The sequence below is a fragment of the Melozone crissalis genome, unplaced genomic scaffold (assembly GCF_028551555.1).
Source record: "Melozone crissalis strain CALT ecotype California unplaced genomic scaffold, PUWL_Pcris_2 ptg000027l_1, whole genome shotgun sequence".
Classification (NCBI taxonomy): Eukaryota; Metazoa; Chordata; class Aves; order Passeriformes; family Passerellidae; genus Melozone; species Melozone crissalis.
The window spans coordinates 27003820-27022203 of record NW_026535805.1 but is presented as its reverse complement, the minus strand read 5'-3'; the positions used below and the strand labels follow the sequence as shown (position 1 = coordinate 27022203).

General features: G+C 37.3%; 1 protein-coding gene across 2 annotated transcripts in view; it reads left to right on the top strand.

Moving 5' to 3' along the window:
* The window catches only part of LYST (lysosomal trafficking regulator), a 76703-nt gene that overhangs the window by 4544 nt on the left and 53775 nt on the right, over positions 1-18384 (top strand). For both annotated transcript variants that reach the window (XM_054280591.1, XM_054280590.1), the window contains exons 2-6: positions 8954-9038; positions 10252-10450; positions 11386-11476; positions 13510-15586; positions 17189-18221. In XM_054280591.1, the coding sequence (XP_054136566.1) occupies positions 10259-10450; positions 11386-11476; positions 13510-15586; positions 17189-18221 (3393 nt within the window). In that variant the 5' untranslated portion in view covers positions 8954-9038; positions 10252-10258. The remainder of the gene's footprint in view (positions 1-8953; positions 9039-10251; positions 10451-11385; positions 11477-13509; positions 15587-17188; positions 18222-18384) is intronic.

Genomic DNA, 18384 nt, shown 5'->3' with positions numbered 1-18384 from the left:
TATGAAAAATGGTGGAAGACTCATGCCTGTTAGACTGTGTCTGTCAGATGCCTGCTCAACCACTCTGACAATCTCAGCTAATTCTCATGTTTATGAATGCTTTGCTCTCTTTTCCTGCACCTGAAAGTTGAGCTCCTTGGCTTCAGTTAGAAGTTGCCACCATGCTCCATGGAGAAGTACAGGAGCATGAAGTACTAACCGTGAGGTGGGAGGAGGGAATTTCTGATTTTTTTCAGCTTTTGACAGTGGAGAAAAACCTTTCTGTTCTCCCAAGAGAAAACTGAGAAAATGAAATACTGGGAGGAATTACTGTCAAGTAGTGCCAAATGCAAGGGTTTGTTGGAAATATTAAAACTGGTGTTAACTCTGCAGTTTTATTTCAGCAAACACTTGACATCATCTATTCCTCTGTAGTATTGTGGAAGCATTTAGCAAAGATTGATGTTCTTTGGGGGAATAAATGACAAAAAGTATGTAACTAGATGTGTTAACTTCAGTAAGCTACTGATTTGATAGACCTTAGTGTATGAACTGAAAGATGGGGAATGAGTAATGGAAACAGCAATCTGAAGAGATGAATAGCTCTCAATGCCTTAATTCTGGAAAAATGTGAATTAGTAAGGAAAATATTTAAGATTTAGAGCAAGAAATGTTCTGGATAGTTTATAATTCTGCTGCAGCACCTGATAAAAATCCAGCACTATAGTAATTGTTACAAGATTTCGAAAGTTGACCTCTGTCCAGTTTTGATTCGCCAGTTTAAACAGACACTGAAATTGTCTTAAAATTAACCAAAGAAGTGCTGGTCTTTCTGTTGGAAGGCAAGAGAGTTTAACAGTCCTAGTTTCCAAGAACTGAGATCAAATGTTCTTATGGTTTGCTGTAGAGAAAACAAAGTGAAATCCCTCCAGTGTGAAACTGTGCTACATGATTATTACCACTTTTCTTTGTATTACTTGCATCTTTCAATGATACGGCGAGATTTGAGCCAGTGAGGAATGTGTAGTTTCATTTTTTATTTGCATGTTTCAATTAAAGAAAGATCAAAGGAAAGCAGAAGTTTTCTGAATTCATGTGTCTGAATATCTAGAGGAAATGCTGGGGGGAATGTGTGGGTGTATTTTCCACTCCAGAAGGTACTCCTAATTACTCCAGAACTATTTTTAGAAGCCTAAATTACATCAGTTACAAAGCCAATTTGATTATTGGAGTCCCGCTAAGTCCTTAGCATTTGCAACAAAAATTATCATATGATGTTTGCTTACTGAAAATACTACTTGGTAACATATGCACCTCCATCTAGCATACTTTGTGCATCTCAGTAGTGTAAAATCTTTCTTTGGTGTATTCATGAGTGACACACATTTATAATTGGGAAGTTCCTAGTTTGGCACTATTTTTTTCTTTGCATTGTGGATGGATTAAAGGTTTACTCTGGTGATTCAGCATTTTGTTAAATGTTTGCCTATCTAGTAATAGGTATACTGGGAAACATCGTATTTTTGGTCATTATTATATGTAGTAAAATATAATTAGTAATTATAATTTTTCTGTTAGAGTCTGTACTCCTTGACTAATTTGGAGTACTGTTTAAACTTCAAAAATAAGTTTAAAATCCTAGTTGTTCCTTATTTGCATTCCATTGGAGGAAAGCTATGTAAAGTGAGATGATGTGAGCCATTTTGCCTGTAGTTATCTGGAATGTTGACTGGGTCATCTGAGTCCAGTTCAGTGCAAGAGGGGCAGCTGAAACAAATGCCCCTTTGCTGTAAAGCCTGGAAGAAATACAGGGTCTGCTTCCCTAACATCACCAAAGCTGTTTTCACTTTGTAAAGAAGCTGGCATACTGAGCTTAACAGGAATAGCAGTATGTGTTACTCTCAGATATTTGGGTAACTTTTTAAATTGCCACTTTTAGAAGTTTTACCTGCTGTTTTGTCTGCATCTGACAGCTAATAGAAAATACCAACTTCACTGCTCAGTTTTAAAGCTTCAGAAGTGGAATTAGTCTTCAGCCCTTTAATGGCTTAAAAAAAAACCCCTCTGATAATTGATCTTCCCCTCTTATTTAATTGCTCTTAGTGGGTACTTTAGTCACAATGTCAAAACTTATCTTAAGCACTTTGTAGTTTTAATCCTCTCACTACTAAGCTTTCATTTAGGATAGGCTTTACTCATTCATATTGCTTCAACAAGAGTGCCTCAAGCACTCAAGAGTGCTCAGATCTTTACTTCTTCTCTTTCTCCATGTATTGGTACAATCAAAGTGTATAAGATTATGAGTTACAAAAAGTTTTGTATGATCCTCTGGATCACAACTTGAGCACACATTTGTTTGAAATGCAGAGTGATCTGTGTGCTTGTAGTGCTGTCCCAGCTACAGTCACAGAGGCCATACTATCTCCAGTACTGTGGATTAATGTATGAGCATATCACAGAGTCTGCCTGGTCAGTCATGCAGGGCTGGTCTTTGTGGGCTCAGCACTGGAGACAGTGGCACTGAACTTTGTCTTACCTGCCATGGTAGACTGCTGCTTTCCTTTCAATTTGCAGAGTCTATGGAAGTTAGTCTTGATCTTTAGATTTAGTTGTTACTGTGCAGCCATGACTCTTGAGGCTTGCTTGTAGTCCGGTCTGTGATTACAGTACCAAACCTAAAGTACAGAAAAGGGTATTTAGAAGTATTACATGTATATATTTTAATTTAGGGAAAAGCTTGTTAGGACTCTGACTAGTGTTCAGAACAAGGCTCACTTAGGAGCATTGCCTTGCCACTGACAAATGTTTTACAGATGATCTTCATCCTTCATTTTTCATTTGTAGGAACGTGCTGGTCTTTCATGTTTCTACCTTGTGGTGGAATATTTTTCAGTTCCTTCCTTTAGTATCATATGTTTGCAGAAGTGTTGGCCTCTGACACTTTAGATAAGATCTGAAAAAATCCTAGACTTCACCCCTGCTAACATGTTGTGGTATTGGTAGAAGCATTGTATTCTTTAGTGCTTTTTAGCTGATGTCCATGATAGCAGGTGTATTTGTTTTTGACTGAGTCAGTGCTGCAATGATTATCTTTGAAGGCCTCCAGCTTTGTCCATGCCTCTTCTAAGGAATGCTTATTCTCCATGCCTGTATGCTGTGGCCTGAAATATGAAAATTATAAATGAACTGGAATGAATTTAATTTGGCTAACAACTATGTTGTAGTTAATGACTTTGGATAGTATAAGACCACAATCTTGGCATAAGCTTGAGTATAGCATATGTACAGGTCTAATGTGTAACTTGAGTGTAGGTGGTTGCTTGAGAGCCTGTCTTTCATTAGTGTTGCACTTTTTATCTTGTTAGATGAGTCATTTCTCATTTTTTTGCTTCATTTCAGGCTTGACAAGAATGTATTCACAGGTGTTTCATATTGTTTGATGACTAAATAAAATTCCACATGAAGCTGAGAAACTGTCTCAAAGCACTTGTCTAATATGCAGCTAGCCTGTGGGATTGTTTGCCATTAGCTCTGTCTCAGTGGTATTTCCCCCAGATTCAAAAGGATGAAATTATTGATAATCTGTTAACTTGTAAAGGAATATTGTTCTTCATAACTCAGGGCAGAACATGAGGACCTGCAGAATTTTAGCAATAAAAAATGTCCCAATAAAAAATATTTCCAAAGTGTCATCCAAAGATGACACTTCGGAAACTCTTGAACACTGGAGGGGGGTTTGTTGTATGTAAACAAGAATAATGTGTACATGTTAATCTGAGTTGATTAACATAACCTCTGAGTTATGTTTCTATCATTTAGAGCTGGTTTCACCAGTAGTTATGCTAGACAACTGAAAGTCTTGAAACAGTCATGCTAGGAAGAGCAGACATAAACACAAGTCACAATATATCACAGGAAGCTGATTAAATGCTAGCAAATACCCTATAGGTTACATTTTGAAAGAATACATTGACCAAATTTTGGAAGTGTAGTTTGAAACAATCTTTGTGCCCAAAGACATTACCCATGAGTTTGATTTCAAACTATCAAAAAACCTGAGGCCTGAAAATCCATGGGAAATTATAATTTGTGAGTAAGCAAGGGTTTGGCTTTTTCTTTCTTATGTCACTGTGTGGTACACCACAGGTCTGGGTCTTGCTCAGAGGCATGACAGCTCTGAAACTGTTTCTGAGGTGACCTGCCTGCACCTGCTGTAAGGCCTCTGTGTCTGTACCCTTAGATATGTTTGCTGACTTGATTTTATAAATTTTATATATATATATATATATATATATATATATATATGTATATGATAGGTATTTTGGAAAGCAGCTGTTTCTTTCATTTGAACAAACCTGGCTTGTTATTTGTCTAATCTCATTTGGTTTCGTCCCTTGTCATTCCTATTCTATGGGGAATGGCTGGTTTAGCCATCGTGTCAGTGTTCCCTAACCACACACTATATAGAAATGCTTTTTTTTTTTTTATGGACTATTTTTTCAGTAAGCACAGATAATTCCTTTAAAGCTTTTTTTTTTTTTTCAGTGTAAGGTACAATGCTTGCACATCCACAAGAGGTAGAAATTTCCTAATTCTCAGGTTGTATAAGCACTGAGCTTCATGGATTAAATTTTTAATACCATGGCAGTAGAACACAGGTGAACAACATACTTACAGAAGGCTTATAATACTTGGAGAAGCAGGACTCTCAAGCTTCAGGTATTGCAAGACAAACATCCTTCTCAAATGAGATGGGAGTTAGTACATAAAGTGGCAATGTGAAGATTATACAGACATAAACACACTTGTGTATTCTGAAACATCATTACTCTGATGGTCTCACCATACTTTTGAGGGTTCATTAAAATAATACTTGTTTACTGTCTTGTGTACTTGACATACTTCCCTGGCTTGTAGAAAGGACAGTGCATGTGTTCTTTATCCAAACATACCAAACATTTTTGGTTTTCACCTTTTTCTTTGTTTTGAGGGGAGAGACTCTGAATAACTTGTTCAGAAATAATATTGATCTAGTTAATTATGCATAAGGCTAAAAGCTAGTTACTGAACTCCTTGATGAAATCAAGAACTTGGTCAGAAATAGCACTGTGCCAAAAAGACTGACAGCTACCTGCAGTCTTATAATAAATTCTGTATGTTAAGAAGTTGTTTTTTCATGTGCAATGTCATGATTGGAGCAGCACTGCCTTAGTATGTAATAGGTTTTCTGCTTCTGTAACTGCAAATAGTTAATAAATAATAGCAAAGTACAGAGCAGAAAGTGGTTGAAAATATTAAGAGGAGCTCTTCTGTGGAGCTGGAGTGTTGCCTGGTATGTCTGTTTTGAGAACAAATCAAACTTAAAAGATATATGTAGTATGTAATAGGTTTTCTGCTTCTGTAACTGCAAATAGTTAATAAATAATAGCAAAGTACAGAGCAGAAAGTGGTTGAAAATATTAAGAGGAGGTCTTCTGTGGAGCTGGAGTGTTGCCTGGTATGTCTGTTTTGAGAATGAATCAAACTTAAAAGATCCTGGCTTTGCTCTTGTTTGCTTATATTTTTGACCGAGTTGTTGGGTGGTTAGCAAATGTTCTCTGTGTTTTGTAAGCTATTCTTTTGGCTGATTGCCTGCATCAGTAATGCCAAGCATCAAAGTGTCTCAGCCTTTCTGAGGTGCTCTGCTTAAACTGCAGGTTCCTGTTTTCTTTCTCTGTGTTGCTCCTGCTGTGTAACCTATTTTGGCAATATCAGCTGGGTATTTCTTTCCAGCTTGTGTAAAGTTGTGAATCATTCCAAAAGAACAGAAAAGGAAGAATGCTGATTTTGGTGACACATTACTTTGAGCCTTCACTTCATTTTCCCACCATGTACAGATTTCAAGGCAGACTATACTTCCTATTTCATTCCAGGGCACACTGGATATATATTACTCTGTTGCATGATCTCATGCACTTTCTTTTCCTCCCCAGTTTGCACAGAGGATTTCATTCTTAGTCTGTTAGTTATTTTCTTTAACCTTTTCTTTAACCAGATAATCAAAATTGCTGTCTGCTACTAACAAGCTAAACTTAATTTCTGCAATAACCCTGACAATCTTTGCTATAATAGCAGAAGCCTCTTGTGGAGTGGCTTAGTGTTAATAACATGCTGTTGCTCTTCATTATGTATGTGTCCTCTGCTAACAGAAGCTTGAGCTTAAGTTAAACTTTCAACTCCAGACTAAATCTTATTAAATAATAATAGATATATAAATGTTAAAATCCTCGAAAAGGTAACAATTATACTCTCCAGAGCATAAACATTAGGTACAAGCAATGAGGCTGGAATAAGCATTTGTTACTTGAAATGAATACTGTATAAACTAAATTTAGTGTTTCTTGGCCAGAGGTTACTTGTATGTGTATGTATATATGAAATATTAATATGTATAGATATGTGTGTGTATATTTATATATATGTATGTGTATTTATTCTAGAGAATGGGTGAAAAGGCTACAAGGCTTGAACAGGAGGCCAGAAAAAACTTGATTGCACAATGCCTTATAGAAACCAAGGGCTTTTTCAAAGCATTGGTTTTAATAGCTGCTGAAAAAGCAACTTCATTGCAGTCTGTACTTAAAAGGACTTGTAGCCATGCCATGCCCGGTCAATGTTTCTCTCTTACCTGAAACAGAAAACTAGGGAAGGTAATTTAACAACTTCCTGTAGCTGTATGTTATATTGTTCTCTTTCACTTGTGCTGTAGCTGTTGGGCAACAGTTTCTGGAAGTAATAAACTAGCATTATGGGCTTTTGAATTAGTACTGTATTTTATTATGATGCTGCTGTTTGCTGGATGTTCCAGGCCTTTCTGGGCAATGTATTGTTGAAAACATAACCAAGGAAGAGGCCCAGTTCACTTTAGTATAGAGAGTATTAGTTCTGACTCTGTGCTTTTGTTGCATTTTCTTCTTTCGACAAATTCTACTGTTGTTAGAGATAACATCTAATAAGTAGCACAATGCAAGTTTAGTATGTTAATGATTCAGTATTCAAGATTGCTAAATTTGTCTTAGAGTTCCATCCTTGTAAGGACAATTTTGATATTTTCTTTCAAAGTCCACTGAAGTACAAGACAGTCCTACACTTTAAGATGCTCAGTTGATTAGCAACTTCATAGAAATGGAGAGAAGTTTGGAAAAGAAAATTTTCAGGTACAAGAAATTGATTTCTACCACAACAGTAAACAGGTGATTACTCCTTGAGAGGTGGGGCAGAAAGGGGCCAGAAGGCAAACATGATACAAGTTGAATTATGAGCATGATGCAAAAATGGGCATGAAAAGGGCAGGAGAATATAAGATTATTTGCAGTTAAGTGGGTTTTTCCTTTTATAAATAAATACTATGTAGTAGAGGTGTTTTTTATGAAATATGATAGTCATATTCTTCTAGCAAAAGGAAATGCTCCTTTTTTTTTCCCTAAGAGCTGGCTATGCGAAGCCCTGACACTGTTACACTGTTAACATCTCACTGGGACTGTGTACAATGTTCTGGTGGATTTCTTTCTGCTCTCATACAGCTTAGTTAGGTTTTATCATGAACTGCTTCCAAAGATACGTTTGTGCTGTCAGTCTGTTTCAAAGCTTCATTGCAGAAAAATAAAAAGGTACAACTCAGAACTAGCTAGCACTTGTTGAAACAAATCCTAAAAGAAGTGCCACATTATCTGGCATGGTATCTCTTTGCAGTTTTTTTTCTGCACTGTAGAATCAGAGCATCTTAATTCCTTGCCCATCCTATATTAAATTATTGTGGTAAGAATATATGCCTAATGTCTTTTTGTGTTAATGGCAACAAAATCTTACTTGGTCTGGCTACTGCTATTGGAAATCCACCCTTTTGATAGAATATGGCAATGTATGTCAAATCCATGTAAGCAAGGAAGCAGTGCAGGAAACCTGGAGGCTGAAGTTTCAGCTGGAAGGACACAAAAACATGATGGACAGCTTATCTCTACATTTGTTACTCTGGTGCAACTGCAGAACCACTAGCTGCTTAAACTACTTAAACTATTCTATTTCAATAAGTTGTGACAATTAGCTGAATGGGTAAGTTAGTTTTTTGTGAGGCTGTGGGTGAAACATGTTTCCTAGTGGTCAAAGGGAGGCCAATTATTAGGTGCTTGCCTGGATAACCTGTAGTGTTTGTCTCTTTCCTTAAGGAAGTCTGTCATGTAATGTTCATTCTTATCATAACTTTAAGCTGAAGTTTTTATTTACTTGCCATCTGAGAATACTAAACCAATTAATTTAGTGGTTTTCTTTCCTTTTTTTCCCGTCCCCATCTGTTGTGTTTTGGTTTTTTTCCTCACAATTAGGGTGTAATAAATGTAACTGTAGATGTAATAAATATCTTTTGAGTGCTCACCTAGAGACCTTTAGTAGTTTAATGTTTCTGAGGCTTTTTTTGGTTACTACCCTTTGCATTCCCAGTGATAAATTTCCAAATGATGAGTTTCCCATTGACAAATTTTCAATATTTATTAACTACATCTTCCCTAGTGCTGAGTGTAATAGAGAATTGGTATTCTGTCAGGACAGATTTAAGATGCATTTGCATCAGCACCTGACTGCATAATTCAGTTCTCCTTCTGTCCCTCACTTGTACCTAGAGCTGTGAGTTCTTCACATATTATATATGCAGGTAGTGATCACTAAAACCTCATACTGTTTCTAGAAAGAATTATTTAAACTTGTGTACCTAGCTCATTTACAAACTGATGGATTTTATTATGTTAGCTCATCTCATGTGTGCCAATTATTTTCTCTGTGCACAACCGAAATCCTATTATGATCTTAAACTAAAAGTGAAAACCAGGGCTTTAAAGCTCAAAAGAACCCTCAAGGACTCTTCCTAAATTTCAAATAGCTGTCATAAAAGAACTTTTAAAAAATCATATTAACCATGATATTTTTCTTTTTTTATAAACAGGTGATCCAAGAGTGATATTTCCAGAGTATATTTGCTTGTTCTTCCAGATAGGAGATAAATGTGTTAAGCTGGCAAAGTGATTCTGGTAAGAATTTTTTCACTACTTCTACAGTGAATGTCATTATGTGTATAAGTGTTTGCAGTTTTGCTACTAGAAGGAGCTTTCTGTACCATTAGTGCAAGCAAACTTGCTTTTAGTTCCAAGGTCTTATTTTTAACCTAATATTTACATATTAATCCATCTGTCATGTTTAAATGTTACATTGAAAACTATTCGGTGCCTTTTTTTTTTCATTGCACTTTCTGTGCTTGGATATGATGAAAGTATTTGACTTTTGAAGCTTTTCCTGCAACTGTTTATACAGAAATAGAAGGAGTTAAATGTACTGTAGCACTCATTAAATGAGGTTTATGTGGATTAAATGATCTTGTTTCCATTGCTGCCATCACTGATTATTGGTTTTGTTTTCCTTTCTTCTGTGATCCTCTTGAGAGTTTTCTACAGCTGAGTGTTGCATTTCGTGTCTTGTTTGAGTTAAATGTTTCTCCATGTACTAGTGCTGAGCATCCAAAGCAAAATTAATCAGTCTGGGAAGCAGAGCCAATATTTTTGGTATTTTTTCTGGAACAATGACAGCAGAATTGTCTCTCGAATTAAGCACACACTGGTAGTGACTGCTACCTGCTCAGTTGTGCCAGAAGGAATACACTGTCTGGTTTAGTTGTAAATTTAAAGCGTTGTACTTTTGAAACTCCCAAAATTATCTGTACTTAGTAATTTTTTTATTTTCCCCTTGAAACAATCTGCATACTGTTGGAATACATAACATGGTATTGTTCAAATAAACTATTAAAGAATAGGATTTCTGTACAATGTTGTGTAAGTGCTATGTGTTTTGCCCTTATGCTTCAAGTCAAAGACCTTTTAGTAGCAGACAAACTTTGAAGCGTGCATAGGGATTACAAGGAAAAGCTGGAACAATGTCAATAACTTTCATTTATGCAGTGTGAGGAAATGCTGTGTTGCAGGCTTTTACTTGTTAGATCTATGAAATCAGTGTTTGAGGTCCTGGGCTGTTAGCTAAAGTTTCACTGAAATTCTGTATGTTTGTTCTTTTCTTTCCTTTCTACCCTGCATGGGTATATTGATTGCTCAGTTCAGCAGACACTGTCTTTTGGAGGGGGTGAGATACAGGGAAGAATCTTTCCTGTATCTTTCCCTTTTTCCTCCCAGTCTTTTGTCTATAAGGAATGTATTTTCTGATGGAGTTAATTTCTGTCTTTTACTCTGCTTACAGCTCAGACATGAGCAGTGCCAGTAACTCACTGGCACGGGAATTCTTGACTGATGTCAACAGACTGTGCAATGCCGTGGTACAAAGGACAGAAGCCAAGGAGGATGAAGAAGAAGAAACTCATATGGCAGCACTGGGACAATACTTAGTTCAAGGCCGTGGGTTTATTTTGCTTACCACTCTGAACTCAATAATTGATCAGGTAGTTACTTCTCTTAAGTGATTATGGTTTTTGTATTGAGCTTTGGCTGTGTGGATTTGTCTGTTCTTGGTCCTGGTTTTCTTTCCTTTTTGTGGAGAGTGTGTGAGTTAATTGGGAAGAGTAGAAATTCAAAAAGGTATGTTGTAGCTGCATTCTGTCCTTCAGCAGGAGCAGAAAATGGGAAACTAGTTAATTATAGACCTGTTTGCCAGCTCATATTTGATTAAGGCATGTGTGAAGCTCAGGTGCAGGCTGAGTGGAAGGAGACTTCAGCTGCATGTCCCAGAATCATGTGAAATGTCAAAATGCTTGAGTCAGGTTTTTGTGTTTGAAAGTTACTGATCTTTAGGAGTGAAACCATTCTGATAGTGCTGCAAAGCATTCCATAAAACAATTGTGTTTGAATTCTGTGCTTTCTACAGTTCTTCCCTGCTCTGCAGTTCTTGGTATGTAAATGTTACAATCCTACTAGAAGTGGAGGTTTTTTGGTGGTTATTCTGTGGTTTTGATTTTTTTGCTGTTACATTTTTAGAACAAAGTTTCAAACTTGTCTGGGGCTTCCTGTTGAGTTTTTTAAATCACTATTTTGTGCTTTTGGCTTTTCTGATTTTCTTTTTTGAGTAATTCTTTTTACAAGGGGGATTAGGTGAGCATTTGAGCATAGAAACAGTTTAGAGGTATAATAAATATCTTGGATCTTTATTATCTATCATTCTATAATTACTTATCATTCTTTCTGACTGGCTTTAGTCAATGATATTGTTTTTTCAGTGCTTAAAACAGCAAAAAGACATAGGGAACTGAATGCTGAATGGCTTGGTAAAATAAAGAAGGTTAATCTATGTTTTAAAAGTACAGTTGGGGTTTTTTGTTGTTTTTTTGGGGGTTTTTGTTTTTTTTTTTTAATTTTTCTTTTATTTTTTTTCCTGACATAGGAGCTGACATGTCGAGAAGAACTTCTGACCCTCCTCCTGTCCCTTCTGCCCTTGGTGTGGAAAATCCCTGTCCAGGAAGAAAAAGCAATAGGTAGGTTTTATCACTTAGAGTATTCAACACTTAAAGGAAGTGATTTGTAGTTTTACTACAGAGCAATGTAGTAAAACTGCTACTCTGAAGTTTTACTACAGAGCTGAGGACTGTGCTAAAGAGTAGTTTATTGTAGTACATATCCTCTGACATGAAACAAAGATGTGGAATCTGCAGAGAATTTAAATTTTAAAAATGCCAAAAAATTGTGCAGAGAACGTAAAGGCTTTTGGTCAGTGTGAAAGGCAATGCTTTTGTTGCTGTGTAAAAACTGAACAAGGAAATGGCCGTGATCTGAGTCAGATTTTTTTGTTTTGTTTTGGGCTCTTATATTTGTCAGATATATATTCTTTTCCCTCCCAGAGGGTAAAACAAAGAGAATGAAGTAAATGAAGTTACCTGACTGTTTGAGAAAGTTTCTGAGGACTCATACCCAAAACTCTTCCCGGGCTTTTTTTTTTTTTTTTTGCTATTTGCAACTCCTCCAAATTCAAGGCTTTTGTTAATGTTTGTAGACTTGAAGTCTTTAAAGGGTCATTTTCATAGAGGTTTTATGTAATAAGCTTTCCTGCTTGCTGAGATGCATCGTTCTTTTGTGCTCCTGCAATCATGATGGAATTAAAGAAATGTTTTGGTTATTCTGTGACAGCTTAGTGGCTTTTCCAGGGTTTGTTTAAAAAGCTGTTGTGTAAATAGGTTTTAAGATGTTGTGGTTTATACACTACGTAATGCACAGCTTTTACTTCTACAAATTACCCTCTCTTAGTACTGAAAGAGTAAGCATGATGTATCACTTGTGCACTAAGTCAGGGTTTTTCTTCAACTGAAGTAAGTTGCCCTGTATGAGGCAGCTTTTTTCTTTCAGTGCAGGTAATATCCTTTCTTTGATAAAGTACTCCTGGTAATTTCCTGCCTTCAAAGCAGATTGTTAGTTTCTTAAGTATCACAACAATGACTTTTTGAACAGCATGGCACAGTCGTTCTTGTACATGGAGGCACCTTTTCTTTCAGCTTAAATAAAGTTTATAGTTATTATGTGGGCTTCTGGGGCTTTGTGGTGGTGGGGGCTGTTGTTGTTAACTATGACATTTTTCTAAATAATAAATTTATGGGGTAGAGGATACTTGCAGATGTTTTATGGTAGCTACTTTACTGCCCTAAGCATCCAGTTACAGTTCTGTCACTTCTTAAAAATAACAATGGACTTAATCCAAGAACATTCACAGTTGTTTCTCTGCTTGCTTTTTCGATAGTTTAATTGGAGTTTACTGGTAGAAATGAGGCAGTAGTACTTCTGTTTTATTCTTCAAAATGTGCTTGCCCTTTGACTCAAGTACTGCATACTTGAAAGTTCGGGTTTTTGTTTTGGCTTTTGTACGAATGTTCAGGACCCTAAACATTATTCCTTTCTGTCTCTCTTTTGTCCCTGACTGTTTTAAAATCCCATACTTTTATTTCTGCTGCTTGTATTTGGAATAATTAATGCTGAAGTAAAAAGACTGAGGTCTGTATACTTGAATATTTGCACTGATAATAAGTAGAAAAATATATTTTTTCTACCATTACTAGTACACTGGTAATGTCACCATGCATGCTAAGAGGGCTGTGAGCTACCACACCCAGCTGAGTTGCAAAAAGTTACAATGGAGCATCAAGTTAAAAAGACCTTTTCCTCCCTTTAGTTTGCTTACCAGAAAGTCCTTTCACCTACTTTGGAGACATGTTTTTTTGGGAATGGTTTTTTGAGAATAGTTTTGCCAACAAAAAGTTTTAGGAAACCTTTTAGCACACTTTTGTTTAACCCTAAATAGAAAATGAAATAATTTTTCTAGGCTTTAAAAATAACCAGCCCTAAACATAAGTTGTTGCTGCCTGTTTTATACTGAAAATGTCTGATACAGGTGCATGCAAAACCATGACCTATTAAGATACAAATTTGCTGTGTATTTTAAATCTGGAAGTATTTAACTATAAAATAAGGGAAAATGCTTTACATATTCTAATGTTCCTTTGTTATCTTTCTGTTTCAATAGATTTTAATATACCCTTTAGAGTAGACATATGCCTGACCAAAGAGAATAATACAAGTTCTGTGAAATCTACTCAGGAAAAACTAAGTTTAGATGGAAGCACTCATTCATCTCTTCCGACCTCTGCAAAACTCAATCTGCGATCTCGTAGAAGCGGCCGTCTCCGCAAAACCACGCACCGCTACTCCGTGCGGGATGCGAGGAGGTCCCAGCTGTCCACCTCGGATTCCGAAGGCAATTCTGATGAAAAGACTGCTGTAATGACAAAGCACAGACGCTCCCAGTTACTGCAGCCCTTTTTAAGCGCCTCTGTTAGGGACAGCTACCCTGGGGGTAGAAGTGATTGCCAGCCTCCCAAAGTGGTACCAGGTTCTAATACTGACACCCCTAATCTAGAAGGTTCCAGCAAAGTTATTCCAGCACATGAAATTTTGAATGAGCCAGCTGCAGGAACATCTGAGAGCAACATGAATAACTCTCCTTTTGACTTATGCCATGTCTTACTGTCTCTCCTAGAGAAAGTGTGCAAATTTGATATTGCTTTGAATCACAGCTCTGCTCTTTCAGCGAGTGTTGTGCCCACATTGACAGAGTTCTTATCAGGATTTGGGGACTCCTGTAATGTAAGTAGTAACACAGAAAATGAAGTAGTTTCTGCAGGGTGGACGGAAGAACCTGTGGCTCTGATCCAGAGAATGCTCTTTCGAACAGTTCTCCATCTTATGTCTTTAGACATCAGCAATACAGAAACAATGCCTGACAATTTACGAAGAAATTTAACAGACTTACTTAAAGCAGCATTAAAAATCCGAATTTCCTTGGAAAAGCAGCCTGGCCCTTTTGCTCCAGGATACAAGAAAACACTACAGCAGCTGGTTCAGGAGGACTATATATTTTCTAGATATCGTCACAGAGCCTTGCTTTTACCTGAGGCTATAGAAGGGGTCTTGCAGATTTTGATCTGCTGCCTACAAAGTGCTGCCTCCAATCCATTCTACTTTAGCCAAGCTATAGATCTGGTTCATGAGTTCATACAGCAGCAGGGATTTAAGCTGTTTGAAGTAACGGTGCTTCAAATGGAATGGCTGTGTATGAAGAATGAAGGAGTACCTGGGGAAGCCTCAGAGCATCTGAAAGCCCTGATCAACAGCATCATGAAAATAATCAGCACTGTCAAAAAAGTGAAATCAGAGCAGCTCCATCAATCAATGTGTACAAGAAAGCGGCACAGACGATGTGAGTACTCTCACTTCATGAATCACCACAGAGATCTCTCTGGACTCTCTGTGTCTGCTTTTAAAAACCAAGCTTCCAAAAATCCTTTTGAAACTGCTGATGGAGAAGTTGATTATCCTGAGAGATGCTGTTGCATTGCTGTTTGTGCACACCAGTGTTTGCACTTGTTGCAGAAAGTTTCTTTGAGCAGTACCTGTTCTGAGATTCTCTCAGGTGTACATAATGTAGGAATATGTTGTTGTATGGACCCAAAATCTGTGATTGTCCCGTTGCTCCATGCTTCCAAGTTGCCAATATTAAAAAATTTTCAACAGCACATACTGAACATCCTTAACAAATTTATATTGGATCAACTGGGTGGAGCAGAAGTCTCTCCAAAAATTATACAGGCATCATGCAATATATGTACTGTTGACTGCGATCAGCTTGCTCAGCTGGAAGATGCCTTGCAGAGCAACTCCAGTGATGCCAGTCCCACATCTAGTTCCTCTTGCAGAGTTCAGGGAATTCTGCCTAGCACTGGATCTGAAGATATGTTGTTGAGATGGCATGCACTGGAGGCTTATCAGGACATCATTTTTGAAGAAGACAAACTACGTGGCGCACAGATTGCAAGCCATATTTGCCACTTAATTCAGAAGGGAAATGTAGTGGTCCAGTGGAAACTGTATAACTGTATCTATAATCCCGTTCTGCAGAGAGGAGTGGAGCTAGCTTGCCATGCTCAGCAGCAGCTTGGACTGAGTACAGCTGATAAGCTCATGTGCAGTTACCACAGCCAGGATTTGCCTTCTGAAGTGCTTCAGGTTTATTTGCAGATGCTCCCTCTGTTGCTAAAATCCAGGTTGGTTGATTTTCTGTTTATTATTGGGAAACATGCTAATTAGGTACAGAGCTTTGTGTATTTGTTACTGATTGGAATGTAAGTTTTGTTTGTACTGTAGGTGGTGTTTGCCTGTTGCAGGTGGCAACAAGATAAATGCTTGAGTAACAGGATACAAGCCTACATTCATAAACTATAGGAAGTGAGGGCTCTCTACTCATGAATTATGGTCTTTGCAAGCCAAACTCTGTAGCAACAAATAAAGTCTTTGTCCAGTGTGACATGCTCTCTGCCTCCTCATTCTTTGTTCTAAAATTAGTCAGGAGTGTTTAACAGATTGATATGTCATTTTTCTGTGGGAATTAGAATACATAGTTTTCTGATCTGTTTCCTTTTTCCTTCTAGAATGGTCACTATAGAAACCACCTTTCAGAAATAAGGCTTGATGTTTAGTTTTCCTGTAATAACTGTTTTTTAACTTAGAATATCCTGTTCATTTAAGCACAGTTTAAGAACAGGAACCAAAACAACCCCAAAACACAAAAAAGGCACAAACGTTCTCCGAAGGCATACAATAGATACTTTTTATTTATTGTTAAATTGATTAAATAATTGTTTAATAAATGTATGGAACTTTTTTCAGAATACGAATGTGTGTTTTTGTCCAGGAAAGATTGATTTTATTTCTCTTGGAGTCCTGAAGTCAATTTAGTGGGTTTATCCAGGACAAAAAGTAGACTAGTACTCCAGTTTATGTAAATGGATTATCTAATACTGTTTTAACTTCTAACCTAACCTGTATCAGAAGCTATTAATTTTTAAAAGTGTACTTAGTGGCAAAGAGGCAAGAGAAATAAAGCTTAGATTAAGTTTAAAATGTCCTTTTTTTTTTCCACTGGCTTAAAGGTGGGAATAAATAACTGATCCATTTCATTCTAGAGTAACTTGATCAGAGTAAATCTGGTCCTGTGAGAAGGGGATGGGAGGTAAGTAAGGTGGATGTCTACAAGCAAATATAGCATACTAAAAACCTCACAGTTCCGTACCCTAAATTTTGTATGAACTTAATATAATACTTGGAGAGTAAAAGAAGGAAAAAATAGACTTGGAAGCAAATATATGCAAAGTTTTTTGATATTGGACATGCTGACATAACAATTGCACAAAAACTTATGCTTGAAAGGTATTCCAGAATTTATTTGAAATTCATCATCCATGCAACTAGTAGACAGCTAGGAATGTGTCATCAAGTTCATTTAAGAAGGAATCACTGCTTTCTGGTGAAATCACCAAACAGAGAAATAGCTTCAATTGCTAATAAAAAATTTGGGCAAGGAAATACCACTAAAGAGTGAATGTCATAAATAGAGTTAATTAACCACCTTTAGTGTTTTGAGCATCATATATTTTTGTGGTCTGCATTTTAGAGGGAGATATTTCCTACATTATATCTCACAAAAAAGTTCAGTTTTCCACTACGAGCTGGACGATGCTGAGTTAGGATCCTAGAGTGCTGCAGACAAGTTCCTTTTCTCTTTAATTTATAGTAATTTATAGCAATTGCTGACTTACATGAGGTTTTGGGTGCTTTATAAAGTAACTTTCTTATGCTTTCTTTTGCAGAATAATTAGAGACTTGTTTCTGAGTTGTAATGGAGTGAATCAAATGATTGAGTTAAATTACTTAGACACATTGAGAAGCCATTCTTTGAAGGTGTTAGAGACCTTGATACTCTGCCTTGATGATCAGCAGGAAGACCAAGCAACACCAGAAGTGGAAGGCCTGAACAGTGAACAAAAGGAATCTGTGTCTGACTTGCCCACTTCTCTTTGTAGCCAGCATGCTGTTTCAGAAGTTCCTCAAAGCCTGAGCAAGTTTTATGCTGGCTTGAAGGAGGCTTACCCAAAAAAGAAAAAGTTTGTCAGCCAAGACATTCACGTCAACACAATAAATCTGTTCCTCTGTGTTGCTTTTTTATGTATAAGTAAAGAAGCAGATGGTGATCTGGATTCAGCTAATGAGTGTGAAGATACATCAGGATATGATAGTACAGCCAGTGAGCCATTAGGCCACAAATTACCATATCTGTCCCTGGAAAGCCTTACTTTGCCCTCTCTGGAACATATTCATAGGGCTGCAGATATTTGGTCCATGTGTCGTTGCATCTATCTGTATAGTTCAGTTTTCCAGAGACAGTTCCACAGACTTGGAGGCTTTGAAGCATGCCAGAGATTACTAATCCTGATAATTCAGAAACTTGCAAAAAATAAGGAAAAGGAGCAAGAAAAGAGGGAGAGAGTATTGAGTGAAAGCAGCAGAAGTTCACATGGGAGTCCTCGAACTGAGCTCCTCAGCAAGGATGACTCTGTTCAGCTGGCTAAAAGCAGAGAGGCGACGCAATTGGAGCTTGATAGTTCTGGCAGTCCTGCTGGTGCTGAGCAGCTGGTGCCTGACTCTGGCTCCTGTGACAGCCCTGGGAGTGTGGAACACGCTTTGGGTACTTCAGTTGCCAATCTTGAAGGGATAAGGACTTCTGCAAGAGAAGAGACTGAGTGGGCACTCCAAGGTATCAGACTTCTAGAAGCTCTGCTGACCATCTGCTTACACAGTGCAAGCACCATGCAGCAGAAGACAGAGGTGGAGATGTTTCACCAGGTACTGTGCAACTTTACCTTCCTTTGCTCCTATTTGTTTCATATTATTGTAACAGCGGCTTAGTGAAAAGTTCTTCTAGGGAGGTAAAAACTTTATGCAGTTTTTATGGTACCATTTTTTGTATAGTACTGAAAGTGTACAGCTAAATAATGAGCTTAGTGGT